Source organism: Ursus maritimus, unplaced genomic scaffold, assembly GCF_017311325.1.
Source record: "Ursus maritimus isolate PB19 unplaced genomic scaffold, ASM1731132v1 scaffold_3, whole genome shotgun sequence".
NCBI classification, from domain to species: domain Eukaryota; kingdom Metazoa; phylum Chordata; class Mammalia; order Carnivora; family Ursidae; genus Ursus; species Ursus maritimus.
In genome coordinates, this window is record NW_024425563.1 from 22,964,731 (window position 1) to 22,991,255 (window position 26,525).

The 26,525-nt window shown below is 59.8% G+C and overlaps 1 protein-coding gene across 1 annotated transcript; it reads left to right on the forward strand.

Moving 5' to 3' along the window:
* The first annotated feature begins 736 nt into the window (after positions 1-736).
* On the forward strand, positions 737-25,750 carry LOC103676696 (kielin cysteine rich BMP regulator). The gene is made up of 42 exons (XM_040644030.1): positions 737-1,158; positions 3,684-3,850; positions 4,415-4,604; positions 4,694-4,770; positions 5,460-5,544; positions 7,263-7,330; positions 7,526-7,622; positions 7,760-7,842; positions 8,075-8,168; positions 9,070-9,152; positions 11,226-11,319; positions 11,458-11,537; positions 11,614-11,707; positions 12,031-12,116; positions 12,190-12,271; positions 12,507-12,659; positions 12,749-12,855; positions 12,933-13,026; positions 13,685-13,858; positions 13,996-14,078; positions 14,242-14,335; positions 14,430-14,618; positions 14,894-15,064; positions 16,405-16,581; positions 17,233-17,318; positions 17,583-17,673; positions 17,805-17,887; positions 17,991-18,084; positions 18,893-19,066; positions 19,316-19,398; positions 19,989-20,109; positions 21,000-21,079; positions 21,295-21,394; positions 21,908-21,996; positions 22,319-22,421; positions 22,510-22,652; positions 22,962-23,134; positions 23,215-23,326; positions 23,425-23,526; positions 24,266-24,430; positions 24,866-25,172; positions 25,304-25,750. Exons 1-42 carry the CDS (start codon positions 1,080-1,082, stop codon positions 25,552-25,554), a joined length of 5,058 nt encoding a protein of 1,685 aa, XP_040499964.1. The 5' UTR covers positions 737-1,079; the 3' UTR covers positions 25,555-25,750.
* Positions 25,751-26,525: the final 775 nt, after the last annotated feature.

Genomic DNA, 26,525 nt, shown 5'->3' on the forward strand with positions numbered 1-26,525 from the left:
GGCCGGTAGGGGAGGGGGAACTTCAGCCCCTGCCTGGGCTGGGGGGAAGGGTGACTTCTGACTTGCTGGCCTTTACAGCTGGGAGGGAGACTGCTTTGGCAGGACTCATGGCTCCACCCTCTATGTCCCTTTGCCTGTGTGTGAGCTCAGGGGCCCATCCCCACCTCCCCCTGCTTCCCAGCTGCACTGAGGAGTTCGTGGCCAGCTTTCCTCACTTCCTGCCTTTGGCCCCCTCTGCCTGCTGAGCCCACTGCCCAGCCCTGCCCCCAGTCCCGGCTGCCCCCGCCCCCAGGCCTGAGTTTAGGAACTGGCAAATGGGCTGGAACCAGCCAGCAAAGGGAGGCCTTGGCATTTGGGGCCAAGCCTGGGGTTACTGGGGTGGATGGGGTGGTGAGTAGAGTCCAGGAAGGAAATGTAGAGGTGGACAACGGAAGAAGAAAGCAGGAGGCCATGGTCTCAGAGGCCTGGAGCGGCACCCTTGCTGTGATTTGTTATTTACTGAGCACTCAGCATGTGCCAGCCGCTGCCCTATTTACATACTCTCTCCGCCAGTCTGTGAAGGAGATACTAGAACCCCCACTCTGCAAACAGGGAGACTGAGGTACCGTTAGGGGTCTGCCTAAGGGCACATGGATTTGGCTAAATAGGGTTTTGAACCCAGGCCCATCCTCTCCTGTAAGCAAGAAAGCAGCTGAACTGGGAGCCCCAGGGCGAATGAACTGACCCCAAGGAGGGGGTAGTGCAGGAAAGACAGCGTCGCCGGCCTCGGCGCCATCGATTTGTGTTTATTGTCAGCGTCACCACCAGGGACCATATGCAGGAGTGGGTCCCAGCTTCCTGCCCGGCTGGGGCCGCTCTCCAGCCGCTGCCCCTCTGACGCGGGGCTGGCGTCAGGACGGAGCTGGGGTCCAGGCCTCCAGGTGCCCATCAGGGAGACGGGCGCCACCAGGCAGGATGACAGACTCCAGAAGCCCTCCCTGAACAAAGACTGGGTGGGAGGCGGCCTGGTGTGTCCCCACCCCGCCTCCCCCAGCGCCTGCTGAGCCGCGACCGACCACAGACAGCGAGGCGGAGCGAGCATGGCGGGGCTCCGGGCCGCTCTGCTGCCCCTCGTCCTGCAGCTCACGAGCCTGGCCCTGGTCTCGGTGACCGGCGGAGGTAAGTCGGGGCGCCGGAGGCTCGCGGGCGGCCCGGCCGGACCCTGTCTCTCACTCAGCCCAGCCCGAGGGAAAGAGCTGGGGCCAGACTGCCTCCCCCCGACCTCCCGCCCCGGCGGGTGCGAGCGCCTCCCGGGCCAGCTTCAGTCCTCCCCGTCGGAGGAGGAGCCCGCGTGGGGGCGCGCAGGAGGCTGAGGCCCGGGGCCCAGCAGAGGGGGGCTGCCTGCAATGGCTCGGGAGGAATTCCTGCAGGCGGCGGTGGGGGAGAGGCTGCCCTGGAATCTGGGAGTCTGAAGTTAATTATCTGTCTTGAGAAAGGCGGGGAGGAGGCCCGCTATGGGAGCTGACTTTGAGTCTGTGTCTAGCCTTCTCCTGGGAGGCGGGGGGGGGGGGGCAGGCAGGAATAGAGGGGTCAGTGCAAGGACTTGGCAGCCGGCTGGAGAGAGGGGAGCCGAGGACAGTTCCATGGGGAGCGATCAGGCTCTGTGAAACAATCTGGAGCTCTTTCTGCTGGTCTCTCCAGGCAAGGGACTGGCCCTGTCTTCCCTGAGGGTCCCATAGGACCCTCACGCTCTCCCTGACGCCCTTATTGAGCCTGCTGAAGCCGACCTGGGGGCGTGGCCTGAGAGGAGGGACCGTGCGGGTGGGGGTGTCAAGCTGGGACGGAGGGTTTAAGCTGCGGAGCCCTCATCTGCAGAGGGCGGGGAGGAGCGCCACCTACAGGAGCCATACCCAGTTTCAGGTGAGAGGGTACCCCGCAAGGGAGGGGATGGGAATAGGCGCCAAAGGCTTGGGTGCCGCCATTTGTTGGGGCGTTAGAACCTGGATGCGGGGAGTAGCGGGGCAGGCTGAGAAGATGGGTGGTGTTTGCAAAAGGTCACATTTGGAATTGCCGCTGGGAACCTTCAGATGTTCCAGAGGCGAGCAGGTGGAGGCAGGGAGGGTGGAGGCAGGGAGGACGGCTCTGACTTCAGCCTCCTGAGTGGAGAGAGGGGAGAGTGGGCTGGGGACAACTGAGAGCAGAGGCTGATGGGTTGGAGAGCACAAAAGAGGGAAACCGAGCCCCAGATTTCTGAGTCCGTGGGGATGGGAGGAACCAAGGCAAGGAACTCGGGTCAAAGCAGGTTTGGGAGAAAGAAGACAATTGAGGTTTCCAATGAGGCTCTCTAATCTCCGCTTGGGGGAGTGGAGGCAGGGAATGGGTGACACGGTCCCCTGCCTCACAGGACTAGTGTCTGCGACAAACCCTTTTAGCCACCCCAGACCTGGCCTCATAATGACCTGCCTCTGTGGGGAAGACACTCCCCTCTCCTTCCTCCTCTTCCTCTTCCACTGCCCACCCCCACCCGAAGGAGGAATCTGGTCTATGGGATGTCTGTGGAGCCAGTCTACCCCTGCACCCCCCTCCTCGGTTTTTACTTTCCTGACTAGAGGGGAGGGATTCAAGTGAGGTGGAAATGGCTGTCTCACCCCAGGCCTGAACTCAGAGGAACCCCCTTCCCTGACATAGTGTCATCAGAAACCAGGGTTAGGCTGTCTTTGTTCAGTCTGGTGCCTTGAAAGCCAGGGGGGCCCTGCTGACTCCTTCCCCAAACCCTTCAAGAAATGCAGCCAAGTTCCACCTTCTGGAGCTCTCCCTGCCCAGTGTGGGGTCCTGTCTTCCAAACCATGCAGGGGAGGAGGGTCACCCTGGGCCCCACCCCTGCCCACCACCCACCGCCCTTTCAAGGAAGGAGATTTGGTCTGGGACGGTGCTGGAGTGAAAGCGTGGAAGGAGGAGAAGGGAGAAGGAGGACAAAAGGGGCCCAGACCAGCTTTCCCAAGTAGCAGAAACTTCTGTCAGATATAGAATGTGCGTCCCGATGTGGGGACCCCCTCCCCGCCCTCCACCACGGGCCTGGAAATAGTGGCAAGGCTGGGGGCTGGGTGGGGCTGGAGCAGAGGGAGCGTCTGCCCCTTCCTGTGCACATGCTCCGGAAACAGTGACCTTGCTGACAGGTGAGGACAGGCAGTTGGAGGGCCAGGTGTGCTCACATTGGGCCTGCAGGTCACATGGCCAGCTCCCTCCCCTGCACTGTAGCCTACACCGGCTGCTCCCAGCCTCACTGGTCAGCTCCCCAGGCTAACCCTGGCCAAGACCCTGGCCCACGTAAAGATGGGTGACCCGGACCTGCTCCCCATGGCTGGGGACCCCTGCAGCTTATGGGAGGCTGCAGGGAGGCCCTGGTCTGGATGCTCTTCCCGTGGCCCCAGCAGGGCAGGGTCCTGGGGCTGATACCTGACAGAGGTCCTTGCTACTTGGGAAAGCTGGTCTGGGTCCCTTTTGTCCACCTTCTCCCTTCTCCTTCCGTGCTTTTACTCCAGCACCCTCACAGACCAAATCTCCTTTTCGGGAAGGTGAGTGGGCAGGTGGACAGGGGTGAGGCCCAGGGTTCCCCTCCTCCCCTACAGGGTTTGGAAGACAGGACTCAGGAAACCTGTGAGCCCCTCACCCACAGGCCCACCTTGGATTCTTGTCCCCTTCAGGTGGGGTCATCCTCAGGGATTCCCCTGAGCTTGTGGACATCCACCACTACCAGCAGCAGGAGCCAGCCCACGCCTCTGCCCCTGCCGGGGCCCCGCAGGAGCAGGGGCGCCCCCTGGAGGAACGGCTGGGAAGGCTGGAAGCCCAGATGATGGAGCTCAGAGAGCAGGTTGTGCGGGAGTCCAGTGGGTGTGTGCGGGGTAGGGCGGGCCTTGCATTGTTAGAGGAAAGAAGGGTTGGGCTGGGGGGGTGTGGGAACTGTAAAATAGAGTTTGGTTTTAAATGCACATGGAGAAGTTCTTATATGAATGGTTCTTAATATTGATTCTTTCATACAGATGAAGAACCTCCAGAGTATTTGTTTTATCAGTTTAGATGTTCATGTTTTCATGTATTTGGCCAATAGTATAGAGCACCTAATATACATAAGGCATCATCAGAAAAGATTCTGGATGGATGAAGGTCTTTAATGGGGAGAGGGGATTGCGTCCGCTTCTGTCCAAAGGAGAGGTCTGGGGGCCCCGTGCGCCCCCTGGGAGCCTGTCCAAACTCCGAATCTTGAGAACTGTGGCTCAGCTGGGTGCTGTCTGGAGGGGAGCCACCTGTGCCCTGGAACAGTCAGATTTCCTTCTCGCCCTGCTCAGTCTTCACACTCCCCAAATCTGCCGGGTATGTTGGATGGGCCGGGGCTGAGCCAGCACCTCCTGCCTTCCCCTCCGCCTCTTTCCCCCAGAACAAGGAGCTGCGGGTGAGGGTGAGGCAGCTGGAGTCCTGTGAATGCCGCCCAGCTTCTGCCCAGTGCTGGGGACTGGGGCGGGCCTGGCCCGAGGGTGCTCGCTGGGAGCCCGACACCTGCACAGCCTGTGTCTGCCTGGATGGGGCTGTGCACTGTGAGCCCAAGGCCGGCCTGGCCCATTGCCGTGGTGAGTGCCACCCTGTCTGCCGGCCAGGACCACCTCGGCACCTAGGGATGGCCGTGAGTGCCTGAGTGACGGCACTCTCTCCTCCCCAGGCTGCAGCCACAACGGTGAGGCCTATGGCCACGGGGAGATCTTCTCCCCAGACGCCTGTACCACCTGCCGCTGCTTGGTGAGTTCCTGTGGCCCACCTGGATATCCCATACCTGTCGCCTCACCTGCCTCACTTAAGTTACCAGTCACTGCGCCCTAGTGTGCTGGAAGTTGAGGAATGGGGTCTACCCTCCCTTCCCCCAAAGCCTTGCCATCAATGGCTCCAGCTGATTGAAAGTGGCTCTATTTTCTGGAGCTCAACCCCCCCCATACACATGGTGGGGGCCCCCACACCCCTCTGATTTGGGCCTGGCAAACAGTGGCAAGGAGAGCAGAGGGGATGGAGCTGCTGTCTTCCTACATCGCCCCCTCACCTGTGGGGCCTCCCTGTCCCTGTTCATCCATCTGTCCCTGTCATCTACCCGCCTAGTTGCCCTCACTTGGCTCCACTTCCACCTTCTTCCAGCCTTTCCTTCCTTGCTCCTCCATCGAGGAAGCTCTCAGTTTCCTCCCTGGGATCTCTCCATGCTGGGGAACTTGCTGGTACCCGGAAGATATGGTTTCTGGGGCTCAAGAGCAGCAGGAGATGATGGGGGTGGCGGTAGGATGTCTCTTCTGCCCTCGGACCAAGGGTGGCCCATGTACCCTGAGCTGCCTAGGCCTCTTGCTCCTCCACTGTGTCATGGCCTAGGGGGAGCTTTGGGATCCCGAGGCTGGGCCCTCCAGCGTTCTGAGGCCTGTGCAGCCGCTCTGTCTGCCTCCCCACAGGAGGGAGCCATAACCTGTACCCAGAAGCCGTGCCCGAAGGGACCGTGCCCGGAGCCGGGAGCATGCTGTCCGCACTGTGAGCCAGGTCAGTCCCCCCCAGCCCCGGCCCCACCTCCCGCACTCGTTCTGGGCCCCAGAGCCGTTGTGTGCCCCCACCGCGTGCCCAGAGGGTGCCTGCCCACTCCCTCTGGCAGGGGTTCGGGGAATTCAGAGCTGAAGCACAGCCTGCAAATACGGACTCTGGCCTGGGACTGAGTCAGAGCCTCTGAGTCATCGCTGCCCTCAGGGAGCTTTTTTTTTTTTTTTTTTTTTTAAAGATTTTATTTATTTATTTGACAGAGAGAGAAACAGCCAGTAAGAGAGGGAACAGGGGAGTGGGAGAGGAAGAAGCAGGCTCCCAGCAGAGGGATAACGCCGGGATCACGCCCTGAGCCGAAGGCAGACGCCCAACCGCTGTGCCACCCAGGCGCCCCCCTCAGGGAGCTTCTAGTCTAGTCGAGAAGTTGAACTGAAAGCTAATACAAGATTAGAGATCCAATGACCAGATTAAAGAACTATAGGAAGGCAGGCTGTGGTTAGCTGCCTGAGGAGACGGCGCGAAGGCAGGGGAACCACTCAAGACTGTGTCAGGCGGGGCTTTACAGACAGTGGGTCATCCGAGTCGCATCTTCAAAGGAAAGTGAGATTTCACCAGAAGGGGACAGTACTCAATGGCCCTTTGGGCACAAGAACAGGGTGGGGAGAGGTGTGTTGTAAGAAATCAGTCTGGAAAGGCCCAGTGGGAACAGTCTGCTGTAAGCCTTACAGTTTGGACTTTCTTCTGTGGGCAATGGGGAGCCATTGAAGGCTGCAGAGCCAGAATGTGGCTTGTTCAAAGGAGCATTGTAGGAAAATCCATCTGTTCGGGCCAGATGCGAGAGACCAGTGAGTGGGCTGGCGTAGTTGTCATCCAGCCAGGGAGCCAGGGATGCCAGTGGCTGCAGAGGGAGGGGTGTTTCTAGAGAACGGGCAAGAGCTGGTGACTGGTCAGATCCCATGGAATAGTGGGAAGCTAGGAAGGCAGCGGTGCCAGTGACGTACAGAGAAGTTGGGGGGAGGTGGAGGCAGTGGCTCTGCTGCGGTGGGCGGGGGGTGGGGGGCTCCTAGCCCATAGTCAGGGAATAGCGTTGTCAGAGTTAGCAAAGAAAACATGGGAGGCCTTGTGAAGTTTGAATTGCACGTAAACAGCACATACTTTTTTAGTGCAAATATGTCTCACGCAACATTTGGAACATACTTATACTAAAAAAGTATAGGTTGTCTATATGGAATTCAAATTCAGCTGAGCACCCTGTATTTCATCTGGCAAACTATCAGCTGGTAGTGTGAAGGCTGGGTCAGGGGCTCAGGCGACCAGAGGGGTCTGGAAACGGAACCTGGGAGTCTTGGCCTGAGATGAAGAGTGGAGTGTCTGGAGCTGAGGGATCTCAAAGAAAAGGGACACACACACGCACGCACACGCATGCGCACATGCACGCACAGACAGAGCTTTCAGGATACGTGGTGCCTCAAGGCCATGGCTAGATCATATATCTTTGGTGAAATTTTTTGAAAAGGCACCCTTTCCTCAACACTTCTCTCGTAAAATAATGGAAATCTACTGATTATGTTTGAGTCAGACATTTGACCTTTCTGCTGGAAAGTTGTAAATATAAAAATCTCTGGTTATCGCCAGAATGGTGCCCTTTGATGCGGTACCTTTGTGGGTGCTTTTGCTCCAGTGCTGCGGGTCTCTTACGTGCGGGCCTGGCCCCGGTTTTGCAGGCTGCCCTGGCGGCCACAGAGCTGGGGAAACGTGGCATCCAGAGCCCTGTGTCATCTGCACCTGCCAGGTAAGGGAATCAGCCCCAGCCACCACGCCCATCCCTGATGCTGGGCACACCCCCGGCCTAGCAGTGCCAAGCCCAATCTGGGGGCCAGACAGAGCTGCTGCCGCGCCCCCTGCAGCCTGCTAGGCCCACTGGGCCAGCAGAGTAACTCAGCTTGGGCAGTGGAGAGGGAGGGAGGGCTCAGTGTCTGCCCTGCAGGCAGGGACCGTGCGGTGCCAGGGGCCCTCATGCTCAGAGCTCAACTGCCTGGAGAGCTACACCCCGCCTGGGGAGTGCTGCCCCGTCTGCCGGCCAGGTGACCACCCACCCTGCCCCGCCATCCCCTCTGCCCTGGAGCACCCAGTGCCTACTTGGGGTCATGCCCTCCCTTGGGTGATGTCCACTCACTCTGCTCTCTGCTGACCAGCCTGTCATCCTGGCAACCCTCCCCAGGCTGTGAGTATGAGGGGCAGTCTTACGAAGAGGGGGCCAACTTCCTGTCCAGCTCCAACCCTTGTCTCCAATGCTCCTGCCTGGTGAGTCCCCACCCCCCACTTTGTCCAGGCCCTGCTCCTTCTTATTCACTCCCTGCCCTACCTTGGGCCACATCTCTTTCATCTTCTCATGTACCTTCCAAGACCTAGGGCCAGTGAGGTTCCCCTCCATCCGGGCCCTGTGCCCCACCCCCACAAGGGTGTCGGACACTTGCCCACCCTGCCCTTTCTGGGAGCCAGCCCCGGTGACTTTGCAGCTCTCGGTGCATTACAGAGCAGCCTGGTTCGCTGTGTGCCCATGAAGTGTCCACCCAGCCCCTGCCCTGAGCCGGTCCTGAGGCCTGGGCGCTGCTGCCCGACCTGCCGAGGTAAGAGCCCGACCCTTCCCTGGTGGAGGCCCAGGCGGGGCTGTCCCCCCATTTCTTCCACTCCAGAGCCCATTCTGCTGGGCTCTGACCTGGGGGCTTTGGTCAGTGGTGGAGCGATGCCCAGTCAAGCCTGCTCTGGAGCTGAGGTGCCTGGGCTCAAATTCTGCCCTCGCCACATCATGGCTGCGTGCCTCTGAGAGAGATACTCTGTGCCTCAGTTCCCCATGTGTGAGGTGTGGATGATGACATTCTGTACCCTGATAAATGTTGACCGTTATTACCTGCTCTGTGCACGAAGACACGGGTGCGGACCACTAGAGGGTGATGCTGAGTCACACCCCGATACTGCGGCAAAGGCAGGATGGGGCCAGGTGCCAGGTACTGAGGAAACTGGGCGGGAGGAGACCTAATCCAGCCTGGACACGGGAAGGAGAGTGTCCTGGAGACAGCGTGTCCTGAGCGAACCCTCAGGATAAAGAGCAGTTAGCTCGGTGAAGGGCGGAATAAGGCAGAGGGCATTCCAGGAAGAGAGGACAGCTTGCACAAAGGTGTGGGACTGACCGTGTGAGGGGGGCGTGTGTTAGGCGGGTAGGTGCAAGTGGCCGCACGAATGGCCAAAGCCTGCAGTGAGAGATGAGGGGGGGCCCGAGAGCAGGGGGAGGTGGGCGTGGCTGCGCTGGGTCCTGGGAGGCCTGGAAGGGCAGGCTAAGGAGCTTGGGTCTTCCCTGTGTGGGGCCCTGGGAGCCCCCAGGAGTCTAGGCAGAGGCATGACGGGGTCTGGTTTGGGCTCAGGAGAGAGCCCCCAGGAGGCCATGTGGAGGACGGTAGGGGCAGGCTGAAGCTGGCAGCCAGGCTGGCTCCCACCAGGCTTCCTTTCTGCCCATCTTCACCCCCACCCCAGGCTGCACGGAAGGTGGCTCTCACTGGGAGCATGGCCAAGAGTGGACTGCCCCCGGGGACCCTTGCCGGATCTGCCAGTGCCTGGTGAGCCCCGCTGCTGCTCCCACAGCCCAGGCCCACCACAGTCATTCCTTCATTTCTCAGTGCTCACCCCATAGGCACTGCGAGGGGACAGAGGTGGAGAAGAACTGATTCTGGGCGCTGTGGGGCAGGGGGGACAGGGCTGTGCCTGTCTGTGTACCAAGTTCTGAGCACAGCAGGTGTGCAGCATGGATATGTGAATGAATTCAAAGAGCTTGCAAGCTCCAGGAGTGAGACAGGACAGGATATGACAGCAACAGCTCCGGGAGAGAGTAACGTAGATTTCCTCGAGACACGTAGAACTGGGCTGTCCAATCTGTAACCACTACTGTGTGTGGCCGCTGAGCCCTGGAGATGGGGCCGCCCAATCTGAGATGGGCTGGGTGTAAAATACACATGGGATTTTAAAATTAAAGACTTGGTATGAAAGAAAGGGATATAAAATATCTCATTAATACTCTATGTTGATTATATGTTGAAATAACTTTTGGGTATATTGAGTTGAATGGAATATCTTAAAATTTAGTTTTATCTGCTTCTTCGTACGTTTTGAAATTTGACTGCTAGAGAATTTAAAGTGATTTGTGACTTGTGTTATGTTTCTATTGGACAGCACAGACCTAGAGAATCTTCATGGGAGGGGGTGGGTTTAGGTCTTAAAGGGTGAGTAGAATTTAAGCAGGGAGAAATGAGGAAGGACATTCCAGGGGCTATAGACTGAATGTGTCCCCCCCCCCAAATTCATATGTTAAAATCTTAACCCCCAAGGTGATGGTATTAGGAGGTGGGGCCTTTGGAAGGTATTTAGGTCACAAGGGTGGAGCCTTCACGAATGGGGTTAGTGTCCTTGCAGAAGGGACCCCAGAGAGCTAGCTCTTTCCCTCTTCAGCCATGTGAAGACACAGTGAAAAGACAGGTGTCCAGGAACCTGGGAGCAGGTCCTAACCAGACACTTCTGGCACGTTGGTCTTGGACTTCCCAGCCTCCAGAATGATGAGAACTAAATTTCTGTTGTTTATAAGCCCCCCGGCCTATGGGATTTCACTACAGCCCCATCCCCTCTGCAACCATGTGCTCCCCATCCCTGTTCACACCGACCACCCTCCCCAACACCTGTGAGAAGAGTGACTGGCTGTCACGTATGGGACTGGCTGTAGGGAGCCCCGATGCAGGTGTGAGCTCAGGGGGTGGGGTCTGTCTGGGAAGGGCCGTGGGGAGTAGCAGCAGCTACTGTTTGCTTGCCAAGTCCAGAGGCTGGTGTCACACCAGGCACCGCATCTCATTGCATTCCCATAACAGGCTATGAGGACAGGACTATTTTTTTTTTAAGAGTTTATTCATTTATTTGAGAGAGAGAACATGAGCAGGGGGCAGGGCAGAGGGAGAGGGAGAAGCAGGCTCTCCACTGAGCAGGGAGCCCAATGCAGGGCTCGATCCCAGGACCTTTAACCGACTGAACCACCCAGGTGCCTGAGGACAGGACTATTATTGTCTTTTTTCAGATGGGTAAACTGAGTCACCGAGTGCTTCAGTAACATTCTGGGTTATACATCTGTATTAGTTTCCTAGGGCCACCATAACAAAGTAGCACAAACGGATTGGCTTAAACAATAGAAATGTATCATCTTGTGGTTCCCGAGATCAGAAGTCCAAGATCAAGGTGTCAGCAGGATGGGTTCCTTCTGAGGGCTGTGCCGGGAAATCTGTTCTAGGCCTCTCTCTTAGCTTCTGGTGGTTTGCTGGCAATCCTTGGCATCCCTTGGTGTCTCCCTTCATCTTCACATGTTGCTCTGTGTGTGTATTCAAATTTCCCCTCTTTACAAGGACACAGTTACTGGAGGGGCCGCCCCACTCCAGGATGACCTCATCTTAACTAATGACATCTGCAATGACCCTATTTCCTGATAGGCCACGTTCAGAGGTGCTGGGGGTTAGGACTTAAACATACGAATTTGGGGGGACACAGTTCAACCCATAACGATTTCTAGTAAGTGGATCGCAGGGACTCGATTGCTGTTTCTGCCAACTGACGGAGCTCTGATGGCCCCTTCCCCTGTCCACTCTGCCCTCTCCCAGGAGGGCCACATTCAGTGCCGCCAGCGAGAGTGTGCCAGCTTGTGCCCGTACCCTGCGCGGCCGCTGCCAGGCACCTGCTGCCCACTGTGTGATGGTGAGTCGGTGAGTGGCGCCTGGAGCGGGGGTTCCGAAAGCTCACGGACGGCCCAGCTCAGTCTCCCACGAAGGCCAGGACCAGGACATGCAGCGGTGGGACCCTGAGAAGGGTCTGAGGCACCCTTTTTCCCAACAGGCTGTTTCCTAAATGGGCGGGAGTACCGCAGCGGAGAGTCGGTGGGCTCTGGGGACCCCTGCTCGCACTGCCACTGCGCTGTGAGTGTGGCTGCCTGGCAGGGAGGGCCTGGCTCCCGGGCCTGCCTCTTGAACGCTGACCAGGCCCTATTGGCAGAACGGGAGCGTCCAGTGTGAGCCTCTGCCCTGCCCGCCTGTGCCCTGCAGACACCCAGGCAGGATCCCTGGGCAGTGCTGCCCAGTGTGTGACGGTGAGCTGGGGACTTGAGTCACCTGGAGAGGGGCGAGCTCTGGCCCCAGAGAGGCTCCAGGGGTGGGCGCAGGTGTTTGGGCCTGTAGGAAGACCCCTCGGACTATAGTATGGGAGACGTCCTTGATAAGCCTAAACGCCTGTCCCCACGGGTGAGGGTCACCTTCTCACCTCACCTTCTCATGGCAGACGGGGCCCTGGGGTGGGGCCCTGGATCCTGGAGGGAGGGAAAGTTGGTGCCTCGGGGCGGGCGGTGGATGCCTCGAGGTGGTGTGAGGCTTCGCTGTCAGCCTCCAGCTCTGTCCCCCTGGTCCTCCTATCCAGGCTGTGAGTACCAGGGACACCAGTATCAGAGTGAGGAGACCTTTAGCCTCCGCGAGAGTGGGCACTGCCTCCGCTGCTCCTGCCAGGTAGCCGGTCCCGCCCTCTCACGCCCCACATCTGTCCCGGCCCTTGAGGACCCTCAGCCAGCGTCCCTCCTAGGCCGGCGAGGTCTCCTGTGAGGAGCAGCAGTGCCCGCTTGCCCCCTGCACACTGCCTGACTCTGGCCCCCCGCTCTGCCCAGGTATGTGTGGGGAGGGGGAGAGGGAGGAACAGCTTCAAAGAGAGCTGTGTCCAGCCGCTGCCAATGGAAGGGGTCCCTTCCCAGGGAGGGGGGGCATTGCCAGGCCCACCAACCACGCTGGTATGTGTTCAGAGGCCACCGTGGGGATGGCGAAGCCAGGGTCCCGTGGTCTGGGAAGGTCAGGGATGGCTGGAGGTGTCCAGGTTGCCATGGTGACAGCCCCCCCTTGCTGTAGCCTGTGTGCTCGAGGGAGAGGAGTTCGCCGAGGGCGTCCAGTGGGAGCCTGATGGTCAGCCCTGCATGGCCTGCTCCTGTCATGATGGCGTGCCCACGTGTGGGGCTGTGCTCTGCTCCCCGGCCCCCTGCCAGCACCCTACCCAGCCCCCTGGTGAGTGCTCCACCCCGATCTGGCTTTCTTCCCCGGATCTGTCCAGCCCCCACTGGTTAGCTGGGCTCTGATCAGTCTGCCCCGCCCAGGCACCTGCTGCCCCATCTGTGAGAGCTGCACCTACCATGGCCAAGTGTATGCCAATGGACAGAACTTCACAGACGCAGATAGCCCTTGCCACGCCTGCAGCTGCGAGGTACCTCCCCTGGCTTGCCGCTGCCCTGCTGAGCCCCTTGTGGGGCCCACCCCCATTGCCCTCTTCCCTGCTCCCAGGATGGGACTGTGAGGTGCTCCTTGGTTGACTGCCCTCCCACAACTTGTGCCAGGCCCCAGAGTGAACCTGGCCAGTGCTGTCCCAGGTGCCCAGGTATGTGCTTCTTGCACCTGTCTGGCTTGGGGGCCCTAGACCCAGCTCTCCCATGGCCCCCTGGGCTCCCCAGATACCTTAGAAAGCAGCAGTCTTCCAAATTGTTTCCAGTCAGACACAGCTTGGAACTCACAGAGTATAGGCAGGAGGGAGAGTAGAGATTTGTTTATCCCTTCACGTTATTCTGTGACCCTTCCCTCCCATTCTATTTTTCCTCTTCCAATCCCCCCACCAGCCGCATATATTTGCATATCTTTCTGTATAAAGCAGCTTCGTGCAACAACATTTGGGTCTGGCATGCAGAGACTGCGTGCTGGCATGCAGTGTGACCTGAGTCCTGCCCTGGTGGAGAGTCTGTGCCGGGGTGGGTACCCGTCACAAACACACACACCTGCACGCATGAGCTCCCTGCCTTTTCAATCTCAGAGGCAGACACACGTGCCTGCAGGTAAATGGGCTCAAACACACACACGCACACGCACACGCACACGCGCATGCGCGCTTGTGCTGGAGAGATAGCCACGCCTGCCTACGCAGAACCCTCCTCCACTCTCTCCATGGTGCTTCCTCTGGCCTTTCCTCAGTGGCTCTGCCCGCCCAGCCCTAGAACTGTCAGGCCTGCTGCCACTCCTGCCCCTCCCCCTGCCCCAATGCTCAGACTGTATCCTGGAGGAACAAGTATTTGTGGACGGCGAGAACTTCTCCCACCCCCGAGACCCCTGCCAGGAGTGCCAATGTCAGGAAGGCCATGCCCGTTGCCAGCGTCGGGCCTGCCCCAGGGCCCTCTGTGCCCATCCGCTGCCTGGTCCCTGCTGCCAGAACGTCTGCAACGGTAAGGTGGATGGGATAGGGAAGGAGGGGGTGTCTCCTGGAATGGCTTGGTCCCACCTATGGCTTTTAGGGCTGGAAGGGCAGCATATCTAGGAGGGAGTAGGGCCCCTCCCGGGCCTAAGATGTCTGATCCCCCAGGCTGTGCCTTTGGTGGGAAAGAGTACCCCAACGGAGCCGACTTCCCTCACCCCTCCGACCCCTGCCGGCAGTGTAGCTGTCTGGTGAGTCCGCCCCTCCCCCACCCCCCGTGGGAGGAGGCGTCCAGGCGAGGAGGGGCGGGACTCGGGAGACCAGCAGCGGTCCCCCAAGGTGGCCGTCAGAAGGAGCGGGGATTCCCTCTGCCTCCCACCGCTAACCGGGCCTGGCGTGGTCTCCCTGTTGCAGAGCGGCAGCGTGCAGTGCCTCGCCCGCCGCTGCCCGCCGCTGCCCTGTCCAGAGCCGGTGCTGCTGCCCGAAGAGTGCTGCCCGCAGTGCCCCGGTAGGAGGCGCAGCCCTCGGGCAGATCCACCCGGGAGAGAGCGGGGAGCCTCCGCAGCCTCTTGCGGGACCCCTGACGCGCGCTCTCTCTGCAGCCGCCGCCTCGGGCTGCCCGCGGCCGGGGGGCGGGGTTCCGGCCCGGCACCTGGAGCATTTCCCCCTGCCGGACGACCCCTGCCGCCGCTGCCTCTGCCTCGACGGCTCCGTGTCCTGCCAGCGGCTGCCCTGCCCGCCTGCGCCCTGCGCCCACCCGCGCCAGGGGCCCTGCTGCCCCTCCTGCGACGGTAACGCCTGGGCGGCACCCCCACCACCCCCGCCCCCTGCTCCCTCCAACTCGGCCCCACAGCCTAGCCCTACCTGGTGCCCTGTTATTCCGTGTCTCCCTTTCTCCAGCCCCTGACGCTGCGCCATCCCAGTATCCCCCTCCCTCCGAGCCCACCACTCCCACGTCGGGGTTCTCACTAAGAATGTGGGGGGACGGTGCCCAGTCTGCAGGGCCTGGGAGGCTGTGGGCCTGGCAGACAGCCCCGGCTCCTGCCCTCCTCGCCTGCCCCCCCAGGCTGCCTATACCAGGGGACGGAGTTTGCCAGCGGGGCGCGCTTCCCTTCGCCCAGTGTCGCGTGCCATGTCTGCCTCTGCTGGGAGGGCAGCGTCAGCTGCGAACCTCAGGCCTGTGCCCCTGCTCAGTGCCCCTTCCCTGCCAGGGGTGACTGCTGCCCTGCCTGTGACGGTGAGGGGCAGGGGACTGTGGGGATGAGGGGCTGGGAGGGCTGGGTCAGCATCGCCTCTACTGCCCTAGAGTGGGTCCACAACATCTGTCACGTAGGAACAAACACGGGACTAAAACCTGGAGTCGCTCCTGCCGGGATGCTATTTGGCTATGTGACCTTGGACAAGTTACATAACCTCTCTGGGCCTCTTTTTTTTTTTTAATTAAAAAATACATTTTAAAAATGAGAGTATTTTTGTGAAATACACATAACATAAAATACATTTTAAAAATGCATATTTCTGTAAAATACACATAAAATTCACTACCTTAACCATTTTTAAATGTAACTCTAACTTTAGCTCCTGTAAACAAGAGAGGGTTGAACAAGACCCAGTTCCCCAGTCTTTGGTCACCCTTGTACTATCTGAGCGATATTGCTACCTACTCTCTACCACCTACAATTTTATTTAGTTAACGATTTTTCTTCAAATTAACTTTTAAATTTAAATCTTTTTAGAAAGGAGTCGTTATATCGTACCGTAAATGAATTCAATTTGCCAGGAATGAAGATTACCATAAATATTAATACAGTTAAAAATAAAACATTGAATTTGAGTCAGACGCTTTTGCCTGCCAAGGCTTTGAGACTCAGACTCGCCCTCTCTTTTCTTTTTCTTTTTTCTTTTTTCCTGTCAAGGCTTTATTTTTTTCTTTATGGCAGTTTTAGGTTGACAGCAAAAGCGAGACGAGGGTACAGAGATTTCCCACGTACTCCCTGTCCCCACACCTGCACAGCCTCCCTCGTCGTCAACACCCCCACGGGGGGGGGGGTGCATTTGACAAGCTAACACTGACACATCATTATCACCCGAAGCGCCCTCTCTTTTTAAAAAAAAGGAGGTCAGCAAGAGAGACCTGCTCGGGTCAGGCTGCCACCGCTCTGGGACCCCCTCCCGGTGCCGGATTACTCAGAGGGCTGGAGAGAGTACTGGAAAGAGGATACCTTGAACCTGGTCTCCTAAGCCATCTCGGGCTATCTCCAGCTCTCCTCAGCTTGGGGACCGTGGGGCTGTCTGCCCGGGCAGTGGCCTGCTGCCGAGTATTTAACTCTAGGGACAGATCTTATGTGGGCTTTCCTGATAGATTGCAGGCTGAAAGGGAGGAAGTCCGTCCTTCGGCCAGCCCCCTCCACCCCGCCTTTCCTCTGACCCCCACTTCCCCTGCCTGGCTCGAGCCCCCCCTCCCCCCAGTTGCTGTGTCTTTGAGGCCCCAGCTCAGGCCCAAGCTGAGAACCTGACTACTGCTCACCTCTCACCCTTTCTGCCCTCTGCCCTGCCCCTCCCTGTCCCCTCTCGAAGGCTGTGAGTATCTAGGGGAGCCCTACCTGAGCAGCCAGGAGTTCCCGGACCCCCGAGAGCCCTGCGGTCTGTGTACCTGCCTCGGAGGCTTCGTGACATGCCGCCGCCGGCCCTGCGAGCCACTGGGCTGCAGCCACCCGCTCACCCCGGCTGGACACTGCTGCCCGACCTGCCAGGGTAGGACAGCACCTGCCCTTCCTGCCCCTTCTGGAGCTCCCAGGGAGTCACCTGGCCTCACCACGGTCACCCTTCCCCTGAGGGAGCCACACAGGAAACCCGCACCCTGTGCTTTCCTCACACTGCACCCGTGCCCTCCTGTCTGTCCCTGCTGTCACCCCAGACTCACAGTTGTGCTCATCAAGTCACTGGGCCTCATGCTTCCAGAACTTCCTGCTCTTAAACTGTCTCGTCACCTTCCTAACATGTCGCATCACCAGACTCAAACCCATTCCATGGCTCCCATGCCCTTGAGTCAGCAGTCACGAGTGGCAGCTTCCTTCCCTCCTGGCTTCTTTTGCCCACAGTCCTGAACCTGGCCCATGTCTAGCCTTCATTTCCAGGAGCGCCCGTTCCTCACCTCCTCCACAGGCCCCACAGACACAGACTTGCCAGCAGTCCTCGATCCCAGCTCCGGTCCTCACTCCCTTCATGCCCGCTGATCTCCCCACTCACAGCCGGCCGGAGACTGTCCCACCCTCACCGTACTGGCCACGGCAGGCCGCACTGAATGTCTCCCCCAGCTTTGTAGCGGCCCCCCGGCGCAGCTGTGCGTGGCCGTGCAGGGCTGCGCTGATGGCTGCTCTTTGATTGCATTTCCTGCTCTGCCAGGATGCCTCTATCATGGGGTCACGGCAGCCCCTGGAGAGACCCTTCCTGACCCACTTGACCCCGGCTGCTCCCTCTGCACCTGCCAGGTGAGGTGGCCTTTTGGAAACTTGGTAACCTTTCATCTTTGGGTTGTCCTCCCTGGCCAGGAAGACCTTGTTTCCTCCACCTCCCCATCTCCCAGGGTACCATCTGCTGGAAGAGGATTGGATTTGGGTTATCCCGGGCCAAGGGAGGGGGGTTGGAGCCTGACAGGCTCAGTAGGGACACCCCACCCTGGGGCAGTGTGTAGCCTGTTTTGAGGCTGTGACAAGATGGAGTCAAGAAGTGGCAGTGTGACCTCTCTCCCCCAGGAAGGTTCCATGCACTGCCAGAAGAAGCCTTGTCCTCCAGCTCCCTGCCCCCACCCCTCTCCAGGACCCTGCTTCTGCCCTGTTTGCCACAGTGAGCTGCCTTCCATGTGTCCCCTACACCCCATGCTTATCCCNGCCCCCCCCCCCCATCGGCCAGGCCTGAGGTTGGACAGGGCAAGGTGGCAGGCACAGCGCCTCACCCAGGAAACGTGTTTCCCTCAGGCTGCCTCTCCCAGGGCCAGGAGCACCAGGATGGGGAAGAGTTTGAGGGGCCCCCAGGCAGCTGTGAGTGGTGTCGTTGTCAGGTATGGTAGGGAGGGGGCAGAGTGGGGTGGGGTGGGGGCAGGGCCACAATGCTTCTGGGGCACTGGCCTAAAGGGCAAGTCTGGGAATGTGCCTCTCCTGCAGGCTGGCCAGGTCAGCTGTGTGCGGCGGCCGTGCCCTCCTCTGTCCTGCCCGCTCCAGGTCACGGAGCCAGGCAGCTGCTGCCCTCGCTGCAGAGGTATGCCTGGCCCCATGTGGCTGAGCCCTTGCTTTTGCCCCCTGCCCCCAGCCCAGTGCCCCGTACCTGCCCCACCTCCCTTTCCCAGCTCTCCCCCAGCCTCCTGCTCCGTCTGCCACTTGGCCCTCCCACCCCTTGGCCCTTGAGCGCTCCTCCTTGCTAGTCTTCAGCTCTTCCTACCTCTCCCTGCCCCTGGCCTGCCCAGACCATCACCCCCTCAAAAATGCCCCCTTCCTAACCACGCTCTGTTCATTGTCATAATAATGACAATTCACGTTTATTGAGCACGTCCCATCTGAGCTCAGCACTTGACACATCTCATTTAACCCACACACGATCACATAGGTACTATTATTATTCCCATTTTACAGATGAGAAAACCAAGGTACAGAGAGGTAACATAACTTGCCTGTGATCATGCAGCTAGTTGGTGGCAGTCAGAATTTGCATCTTAGCCATCTGGTTCTAGATTGTTACCTTGGGCACTTGCTTAGTGATGGAGTCTTCTATTCTTTCTGCATGCATTTATTACACACCTACTGCATGCCAGCTACCGTTGCTGGTACTGGGCTGCTGTTTGTTGTAGCCCTTGGTCTAGCAAGCAAGCAGGCATGGAATGGGATAAGAACCCAGGTGTTCCGACCCTTACCCAGGGTCCTTCCCCTCCACCACACACCGGAGCTCTGCCCCAGGCCACCTTCCCACCACCTCCCTGCCAATCCCCCTGCCGAGCACCCAGGGTTGGGGGGACAGGGCCATAGAGGCAGAACCAAGACTCAGAGCTCATCCCTGCCCACCTGGGACACAGGCTGCCTGGCTGATGGGGAGGAGCACCCTGAAGGCAGTAGCTGGGTGCGCCCCCAAAGCCGCTGCTCCTCCTGCACATGCCATGAGGGCGTCGTGACCTGTGCCCGCGTCCAGTGTGTCAGCTCCTGTGCCCGGCCCCACCAAGGCCTCAGCGACTGCTGCCCTCGATGCTCTGGTACTGGGAGCCTGGGCCGGCTGGGAAGGTGGGGAGGCAGCACCTGGGCCACATCTCCCTCCTTGTACTGGGCTGGGCAGCAGAGTCGGGCTGTTCTAGAAGTGACCCCTATTCTTGCACACATCCCAATCCCTGGAGCTGGGAGGGGGGGCGCTGCGGGGATACAGAACCTCAACCCCTGGCATTCCTGCCAGCCTAAAGACTCCGTGGTCCTGTTCTTCTCCTACCCCCCCCCCACGCTGCCCCAAGACTGTGAGCATGAGGGCCACAAGTATGAACCAGGGGAGAGCTTCCAGCCGGGGGCAGACCCGTGTGAAGTATGCATCTGTGAGGTGGGTGACGGCAATGCTGAGGGGTGGGCTGCTGTAAAGGGGGCAGCCTGGACCCCGTGCGGGGCATGCACTGTGAGGGTCAGAGAGAGGAATGTGCCTCTGTGGTCAGGAGGTGAGGCAGGACTTGGGGTGAAGAGCTAAGCAGGGCCAGGAGGTGTGGGGTGGGATGGGAGCTGAGTGGGGGTTGTGAGGATGGGGCGCAGTGGGGATGCACCTGGGAAGCAGCTGCGGGGGCATGTTAGGGAATTCCATGTGAAGGTAATGGTAAGCAGATGTATGATGTCCCGCGTCCGGAGACTTGGCAGGGAGGGGGGAGGATGGCATGAGAGTACAGGTGGATCAGCGGTCACATGAGAGTCAGGCCCGAGTAACTAGAAAGAGAAGGGGACATCACCTCTGGTAATTAGGGCATAGGGTGAGAAGCAACCTGGGGAGACGGTGAGTCTCTGCAACCTGGAGTTTAACCTGCCCAAGACATATCCAGGGGGAGGTGCAGCAGACAGATGGAAGGGCCTGGAATCCCGAGAAAGAGGATGTCTCTTGGCTTCCAAGGCCTGGAACCCACCCCCTTTGCTCACTCATTTTTGTAGCTGCAGCCTGAGGGACCCCCCAGCATTCAGTGTCACCGGCGGCAGTGTCCCAGTCTGGTGGGCTGTCCCATCAGCCAGCTCCTGCCTCCTGGGCCCCAGCACTGCTGCCCCACCTGTGCCCGTGAGTCCCTGGATATGGGGGTAGAAAAGAGGGTAGGACGGCCATCCCCAAAGTGACACTGGGAGAGCCAGCCAGCTCTCCTCTGCAGCCCCAGCCCTCACCCTTTCTTGAGTCTGATGGACTATTCTGGAAGCCCATGCCCTGGCAGGGGAGGGCCTGCACGCCCCCAGGGAGAACTGGGGATCCTTGACACTGAAGCCAGGCGCAGTTTGTGGAGCATCTTTCCCAGCAGGTGGCGCTGCGGGGCAGGAGTTTTGCTGGCCCCTGGCTTCTTGAGAGCGGTAAAGGGAGAACAGAGGGGCTACAGAGGTGGGGAGCTGTTCTTACCAACACTTGCTAGGATGTGCTTCAGGGAAAGAGAAGACTAACATTTATTATGCATCTTCTGCATGCTAGACACTATACTTGGTGCTTTTAATTAACAGTATCCCATTTAATTCTCAGTTGCCCAGTGAGGGGTATTATTGTTCCCTTTTACAGATGAGAAAACTGAGGTTCAGAGCGGTTGGTTAGTCTGCCCAAAATGGCACAGAACCTGGAGTACCTACCTGGCTCTCTGTGCTTCCTTGTGCCGTTTTAGCCAGGTGATGTAAAAAGAAGTAGTACAGGGAGCAGAGGAGGCATCCTGATGGTCCTCAGTGCCTTCAGGCTAGGGAAGCCACCCCCTGTCCATGTCCAGGCCCTCCACCCTAGTAATCTGCAAAGGGCTTTTTAAAAAGTCCAAATTTTCTTTGCTGACCCCAGGAGAAAGAGGACTTCTCCTCTTGGAATCAAGGTGCTGGGGATATGAGTATGCCCTAGGCCTAAGAAGTCTGGGGACACAGTGGGTAAGTGGGCTTTTGCCCCCTGCTTCCCCCTTTCCGCCCAACAAGGAGTTCTTGTCTTCACAGAGGCTCTGAGTAACTGCACAGAAGGCTTGCTGGGCTCTGAGCTGGCCCCGCCGGACCCTTGCTACACCTGCCAGTGCCAGGTGAGCCCTTCTGCCTCGGGGACTCCCAAAGCCCTCTCTTCCTCCTCTGTAGGCTGTGGCAGCAACTCCTCTCCTGCAGCAGCTCCAGGCTCCCCACTCACCCGGACACCCACCCACTTACCTTGGATATCATATCTGGCCGAGGCCTACTCCCAACTACACCCTGCTCCCTCCCTGCTAGTCTCTACCCGCGGTGTCCACATGCCCTTCCACAGGACCTGACATGGCTCTGCATTCACCGGGCCTGTCCCGAGCTCAGCTGTCCCCCATCAGAGCGCCATACCCCCCCTGGGAGCTGCTGCCCTGTGTGCCGAGGTAAGTGCCAGCCTTGACCTGTGTCCTCCGAGCATGAGCCCAGCGGGGAGATAGGACGAGTGGCGTCCAAAGGCTATGTGGGCAACCTGGGGTCTATACTCCAAATGCAGGCTTCATTCTTTTGTAGAAATGAATGGTTACTCATTGGGGTGCAGAGGGCAGGGGAAAGCAGGGAATGAAGTCTGGATTCTCAAGGCCTCGCCTGAGGCTTGTCGGTGGGCCCAGGGACTGCAGGCCCACTGGCCAGGCATTTCACCGAGCTGGCAGCCAGCCCATGGGAAGGTTCCAGCCTCTGGCTCTTTGGGCTTCCAGGACCCTCTCCACTTCCTGAGCCCTGGTGTAGGGCCTGCCGTCTAATAGGTCATCTGGACACTGGTTGAAGAAATCAACACCATCAGGGTGCTTGTGGAATGGTGTGGGCACTCCCCTGCCGTGGGCCTTCGGGGTGAGCCCCAGAGGGGAGGATGCAGTTGGAAGCACTGTGCTCCCCGTTCCTCATTTCTTCCTCCTCAGAATGTATGGTGGAGGCCGAGGGCCGGAGAGTGGCAGATGGAGAGAGCTGGCAGGACCCCAGCAACGCGTGCATTACCTGCACCTGCCAAGTGAGCTGGGGGTCACAGGGCGGGCATGGGCTGGGGTGGAGGGCCCTACAGATGGATGGATAGAGGAGTCTCAGGACACTGGATCAGTGAATGTGGGAGCTTTGAGGTAATTAGAAAAAGGTGCCCCCTCTGAGTGAGAGCGGGCAGCGGCATCCATGTGCTGGGGCAAGGGACTAAGGGCTGGATTTCATCCCCCACTTGAACGGGACATGGGTGTTCTTGTGGGGCAGGGGCAGAGAGAAGGGGCTGCTGCCTCAGACTGTGACCCAGAGGGCCCCCAGGCCCTGCAGGAGGTCCCTAGAGCAATGACATCTGTCCTCAGCTGGGCCACGTGGAGTGTGACCTGGAGGAGTGTGCTGCCCTCTCCTGCCCCCATGGCTGGGCGAAGGTGCGAGAGGCCGGCCACTGCTGTGAGCGATGCCAAGGTGCCAGCCAGAATGATGGGGGTTGGGGACCAGTGACACCCACTGCGAGGGACGGGCAGTTGACCCTACCCCGCTCCTGTCTCCTCAGCGCCCGCCCAGTCGTGCGCGCACCAGGGCCGGGCAGTGGCCTCCGGGGAGCGCTGGGCCGTGGACGTTTGCACCACCTGCTCCTGCGTGGCCGGCACGGTGCGCTGCCAGAGCCAGCGCTGCCCGCCGCTCTCCTGTGGCCCCGTGAGTGCTGCGGTCGGGCTGGGTGGGCGGTAAGGTGAGTGGGCACGTGGCACCGCTGTCCCCGCTGAGACCAGGCGGGAGGAAGGAGGCAGGGCTTGGGTCGCGGCCGCCGCGCAGTTGGGCGGGGGTACCCGAGGCCGTGCAGTTCCAGGCGCGGCCACAAGGCGGTGCCCTGAGCCCGCTCGCGGTGAGCCCCAAAGCGGGAGCCGGAGTCCCCGGAGACTCCCGGGCGATTCTCAGCCCCGGGAGTCTCTGCGGGGGCACAGCGGGGAGGGCGATGTGTCTGACGGGGTCTGGGGCTGAGGCCAGGACGAGGCCCCCGCCCTGAGTCCCGGCAGCTGCTGCCCCCGTTGCCTGCCTCGACCCGCCTCCTGCATGGCCTTCGGAGACCCTCATTACCGCACCTTCGATGGCCGCCTGCTGCACTTCCAAGGCAGCTGCAGCTACGTGCTGGCCAAGGACTGCCGCGGAGGGGACTTCAGGTGCGCAGCCCCCTCTGCCTCCGCCCTAACTCCCTACACCTGTCCCCGCTGACTCCGCACCTGGGTCTCTGCCGCCACAGCGTGCACGTGACCAACGATAACCGGGGCCGGAGGGGTGTGGCCTGGACCCGGGAGGTGGCGGTGCTGCTCGGAGACGTGGCCGTGCGGCTGCTGCAGGACAGAGCTGTCACGGTGAGCAGAGCTGAGGACCCGGGGAAGGTCGGTCCCGTGCTGTCCGCTGCCCACTCGTCAGTCCCGAGGTCGCCCTTCCTCCTGCCCCCCTCCTCCAGGTGGACGGGCGCCCGGTGGCCTTGCCCTTCCTGCTGGAGCCCCTGCTGTACGTGGAGCTGCAGAGACGCGCCGTGATCCTGCATGCGCAGCCTGGGCTCCAGGTGCGGCCTACAGGGCCAGGGCGCGTGTTCGGGCGTCTGTATCTGGAGAGGGAGTGGGAATACCGGTAGGTCCGGGGCCAGATCAGGCCAGGGAGGTGAGACAGTTCTGCCGGATTCCGAGGGGAGGAGAGGAGTCATGGTCAGACACCTTGGGTGCAGTGAAAGGAGTGCTGAGCCTAGTTTCTAATCTTGGTTCAGCCACCGACACAGTGGGACTCTTAGGCCAGTACCAACCCCCTCGAGGCCTGTTTTCTCATTAGTAAAAAGGGGGAACGGTTGCAGAGATGTCAACTAAAGTCTCCTAGGTGGCTTCTGAGATTCCTTCCAACTCCCATGTCAGAGAGTAAGCGTCTCCCTGCCTTTGGCAAGAAGTACAGTTTGTAAATTCATGATATAAGGCTTGTCTACACTTCGGATCGGGACACCAAGTGTGCTTTATCCTCTGTAAGGCCCTAATGCCCACAAGAAAGTGAATCTCTGGAAGTGGGTTTGCGTTTCACCAGGGGCCCAGCTCAGGGACGCCAGCGGGAGAAGGTCCCCTCCTGCCAGAGCTGTGGGCAGCTCTTGTCTTCGCCCAGGACTCACACAGCATGGGCCAACTTGGCTTTGGCCAGAGCCGCCTCCTCTCCGTGGGGGGCCTCTATCCACCCATTCTTCTCCCCTACAGCAGGGACAGTGCCTGGGGCCAGGATGGGGTCCCTACCTTTCCCCACTCCCCAGTCCCAGCCTCTCTGCACAGGTGCTGTGGGATGGGCAGTCTCAGGTGGAGGTGAGCGTGCCTGGCTCCTACCAGGGCCGGATGTGTGGGCTCTGCGGGAACTTCAATGGCTTTGCCCAGGATGATCTGCAGGGCCCTGAGGGGTTGCTCCTGCCCACAGAGGCTGCGTTTGGGAATAGCTGGCAGGTGAGTGGCACAGGAGCTGGGTGGCTGAGGGGGGCACAGTTGAGTAGGAGTCTTAGAACAGCCTGCTTATAGGGAGAGCGGGGGGACACCAATGGCCTTTGCAGCGTCAGGATGATTTGGGGGCTTCTTGCCTGTCATGGTGCTGGGGGAGGCAGGATGGCCTGTTGAAAGAGGCACCCTCTAAATCCACAAGCCCTGCCTGGCCGTTCACTGGCCGTGTGACCTTGGTTAAGTCCCTTACCTGCTCTGGGCCTTGGCTTGTCCATCTGTAAAATGGGGACAAGGAGAAAGTGGCTGTTGCTTCCTTTGCTGTTCTTGTAGGGAGGTTTTTGAAGCTAAACCAAAATATTTGGTGGAAAGTGTTTTGAAGAACGTAACACACCAAGGTCAGCTGCCTGTGGATGCTGTCACATCAGGGTCACTCTTCCCGCCTAGGTCCCAGAAGGGCCGGGACCTAGCCGGCCATGTTCTAAGGGCCGCGAGGTGGATCCGTGCAGGGCAGCAGGTTTCCGAGCCAGGCGTGAGGCCAATGCCCGGTGTGGGGTGCTGAAGTCCTCCCCGTTCAGTCGCTGCCACGCTGTGGTGCCGCCGGAGCCCTTCTTTGCTGCCTGTGTGTATGACCTATGTGCCTGTGGCCCCGGCTCTTTGGCCGATGCCTGCCTCTGTGACGCCCTGGAAGCCTATGCCAGTCACTGCCGCCAGGCGGGGGTGACGCCTGCCTGGCGGGGCCCCACACTCTGCGGTGAGGGGGCAATGCCCAGTGCGAGTTGGGGAAGAGGGTGGCACAGAGGGCTCGGCTCTGGACGGGGTAGGTGGCGGGAGGACCGCACCGCCCGGGTGTCCCCGTGACCTTGCCTTCCACTCCACCTGCAGTGGTGGGCTGTCCCCTGGACCGCGGCTTCGTGTTCGATGAGTGTGGCCCACCCTGTCCCCGCACCTGCTTCAACCAGCACGTCCCCCTGGGGGAGCTGGCAGCCCACTGTGTGAGGCCCTGCGTCCCCGGCTGCCAGTGCCCCGCAGGCCTGGTGGAGCACGAGGCCCATTGTATCTCCCCCGAGGCCTGCCCCCCCGTCCAACTCACTGGGGACCGGCCCCCCAGACCTCTGCCCAGCCCCAGCCAGTAGCCCCACGGGGCACCCTGAGCCAGGATGACACCAGGACTCATCAGGTCCAAACCCTCCCCTTGGAGAACGGCTCCCACCATGGCCAGAGCCATGGAAAGAGTGCCCCGCGCAGGCACCAGGAGCCTGGGCCTGTGTTGCACAGAGACCTCGGCATGTTCAGTCAGAAGAAGTAAAATTGGGGCTCTCCTCAGGCGTACTTGTGTGTATGTGTGTTTTCTCCTGGTGCTGCAATGGTGGCATGGGCTGCTTGGAACATGGGGTTCAGTGGCCCATGTCCCCGGAACCTGAGAGGTGGCAGCCATGGGAGCTGAGCCCTGCATCTTGCTCATTTCTTGCACCTGCCTGGGCTGCCCCCACCTGCCCTACCTGGGGTCGCCTGGGAAACCCTGCACTGGACAGAAGGAGCACCTAGGTGTCTTTATCACAGCTCTGTGCTCACACTATGTTGCAAGCATGGCCCACGGTCCCCATGTTGGTCCCTCTGTGGTTTATGTGGAATCCTGTGGCGGCTGAGGAGCACAGAAAAGGGGCTCAGCCCCCGCACGGCATTCCCTTTCCCCTTGACTTGGGGGATACCAAGTGCTAGGCGCCTCCAGGGCCGCTCTAAGAGCTGGTGACAGGGAGTCTGTGCCTGGGGTGGGGAACAGGAGACACAATAGACCACGATGAAATATGGATACACGCACACACACACACACTTGCACACGTGCACACACTTGCACACATACGAACACATACACGCGTGCACACACATACATGCACACATACACACACGCACATACCCCCCCTCAGAATCCCAGGTAAACATGTGTGGCACACAGACGGGCCCATGTGTGCGTTCACAGCCACGCCAACCCTGGATGGACATGTGAGCAGGGGACTTCCTTGTAGGGGAAAGAACATGGGTTCGGAAATAGGAAAAAAGTCTATTTCTTTGAAGAGTCTCTTTGCAAAAAGGACTCTGTTTTTGC

Coding starts and splice junctions, on each gene's coding strand:
- LOC103676696 (XM_040644030.1), top strand. CDS start 1,080: ATGGCGGGGCTCCGGGCCGCTCTGCTGCCCCTCGTCCTGCAGCTCACG. Junction 14,079..14,241: donor GCCGGCAGTGTAGCTGTCTG/GTGAGTCCGCCC, acceptor TCCCTGTTGCAG/AGCGGCAGCGTGCAGTGCCT. Junction 22,653..22,961: donor CGCCGCTCTCCTGTGGCCCC/GTGAGTGCTGCG, acceptor GGCTGAGGCCAG/GACGAGGCCCCCGCCCTGAG.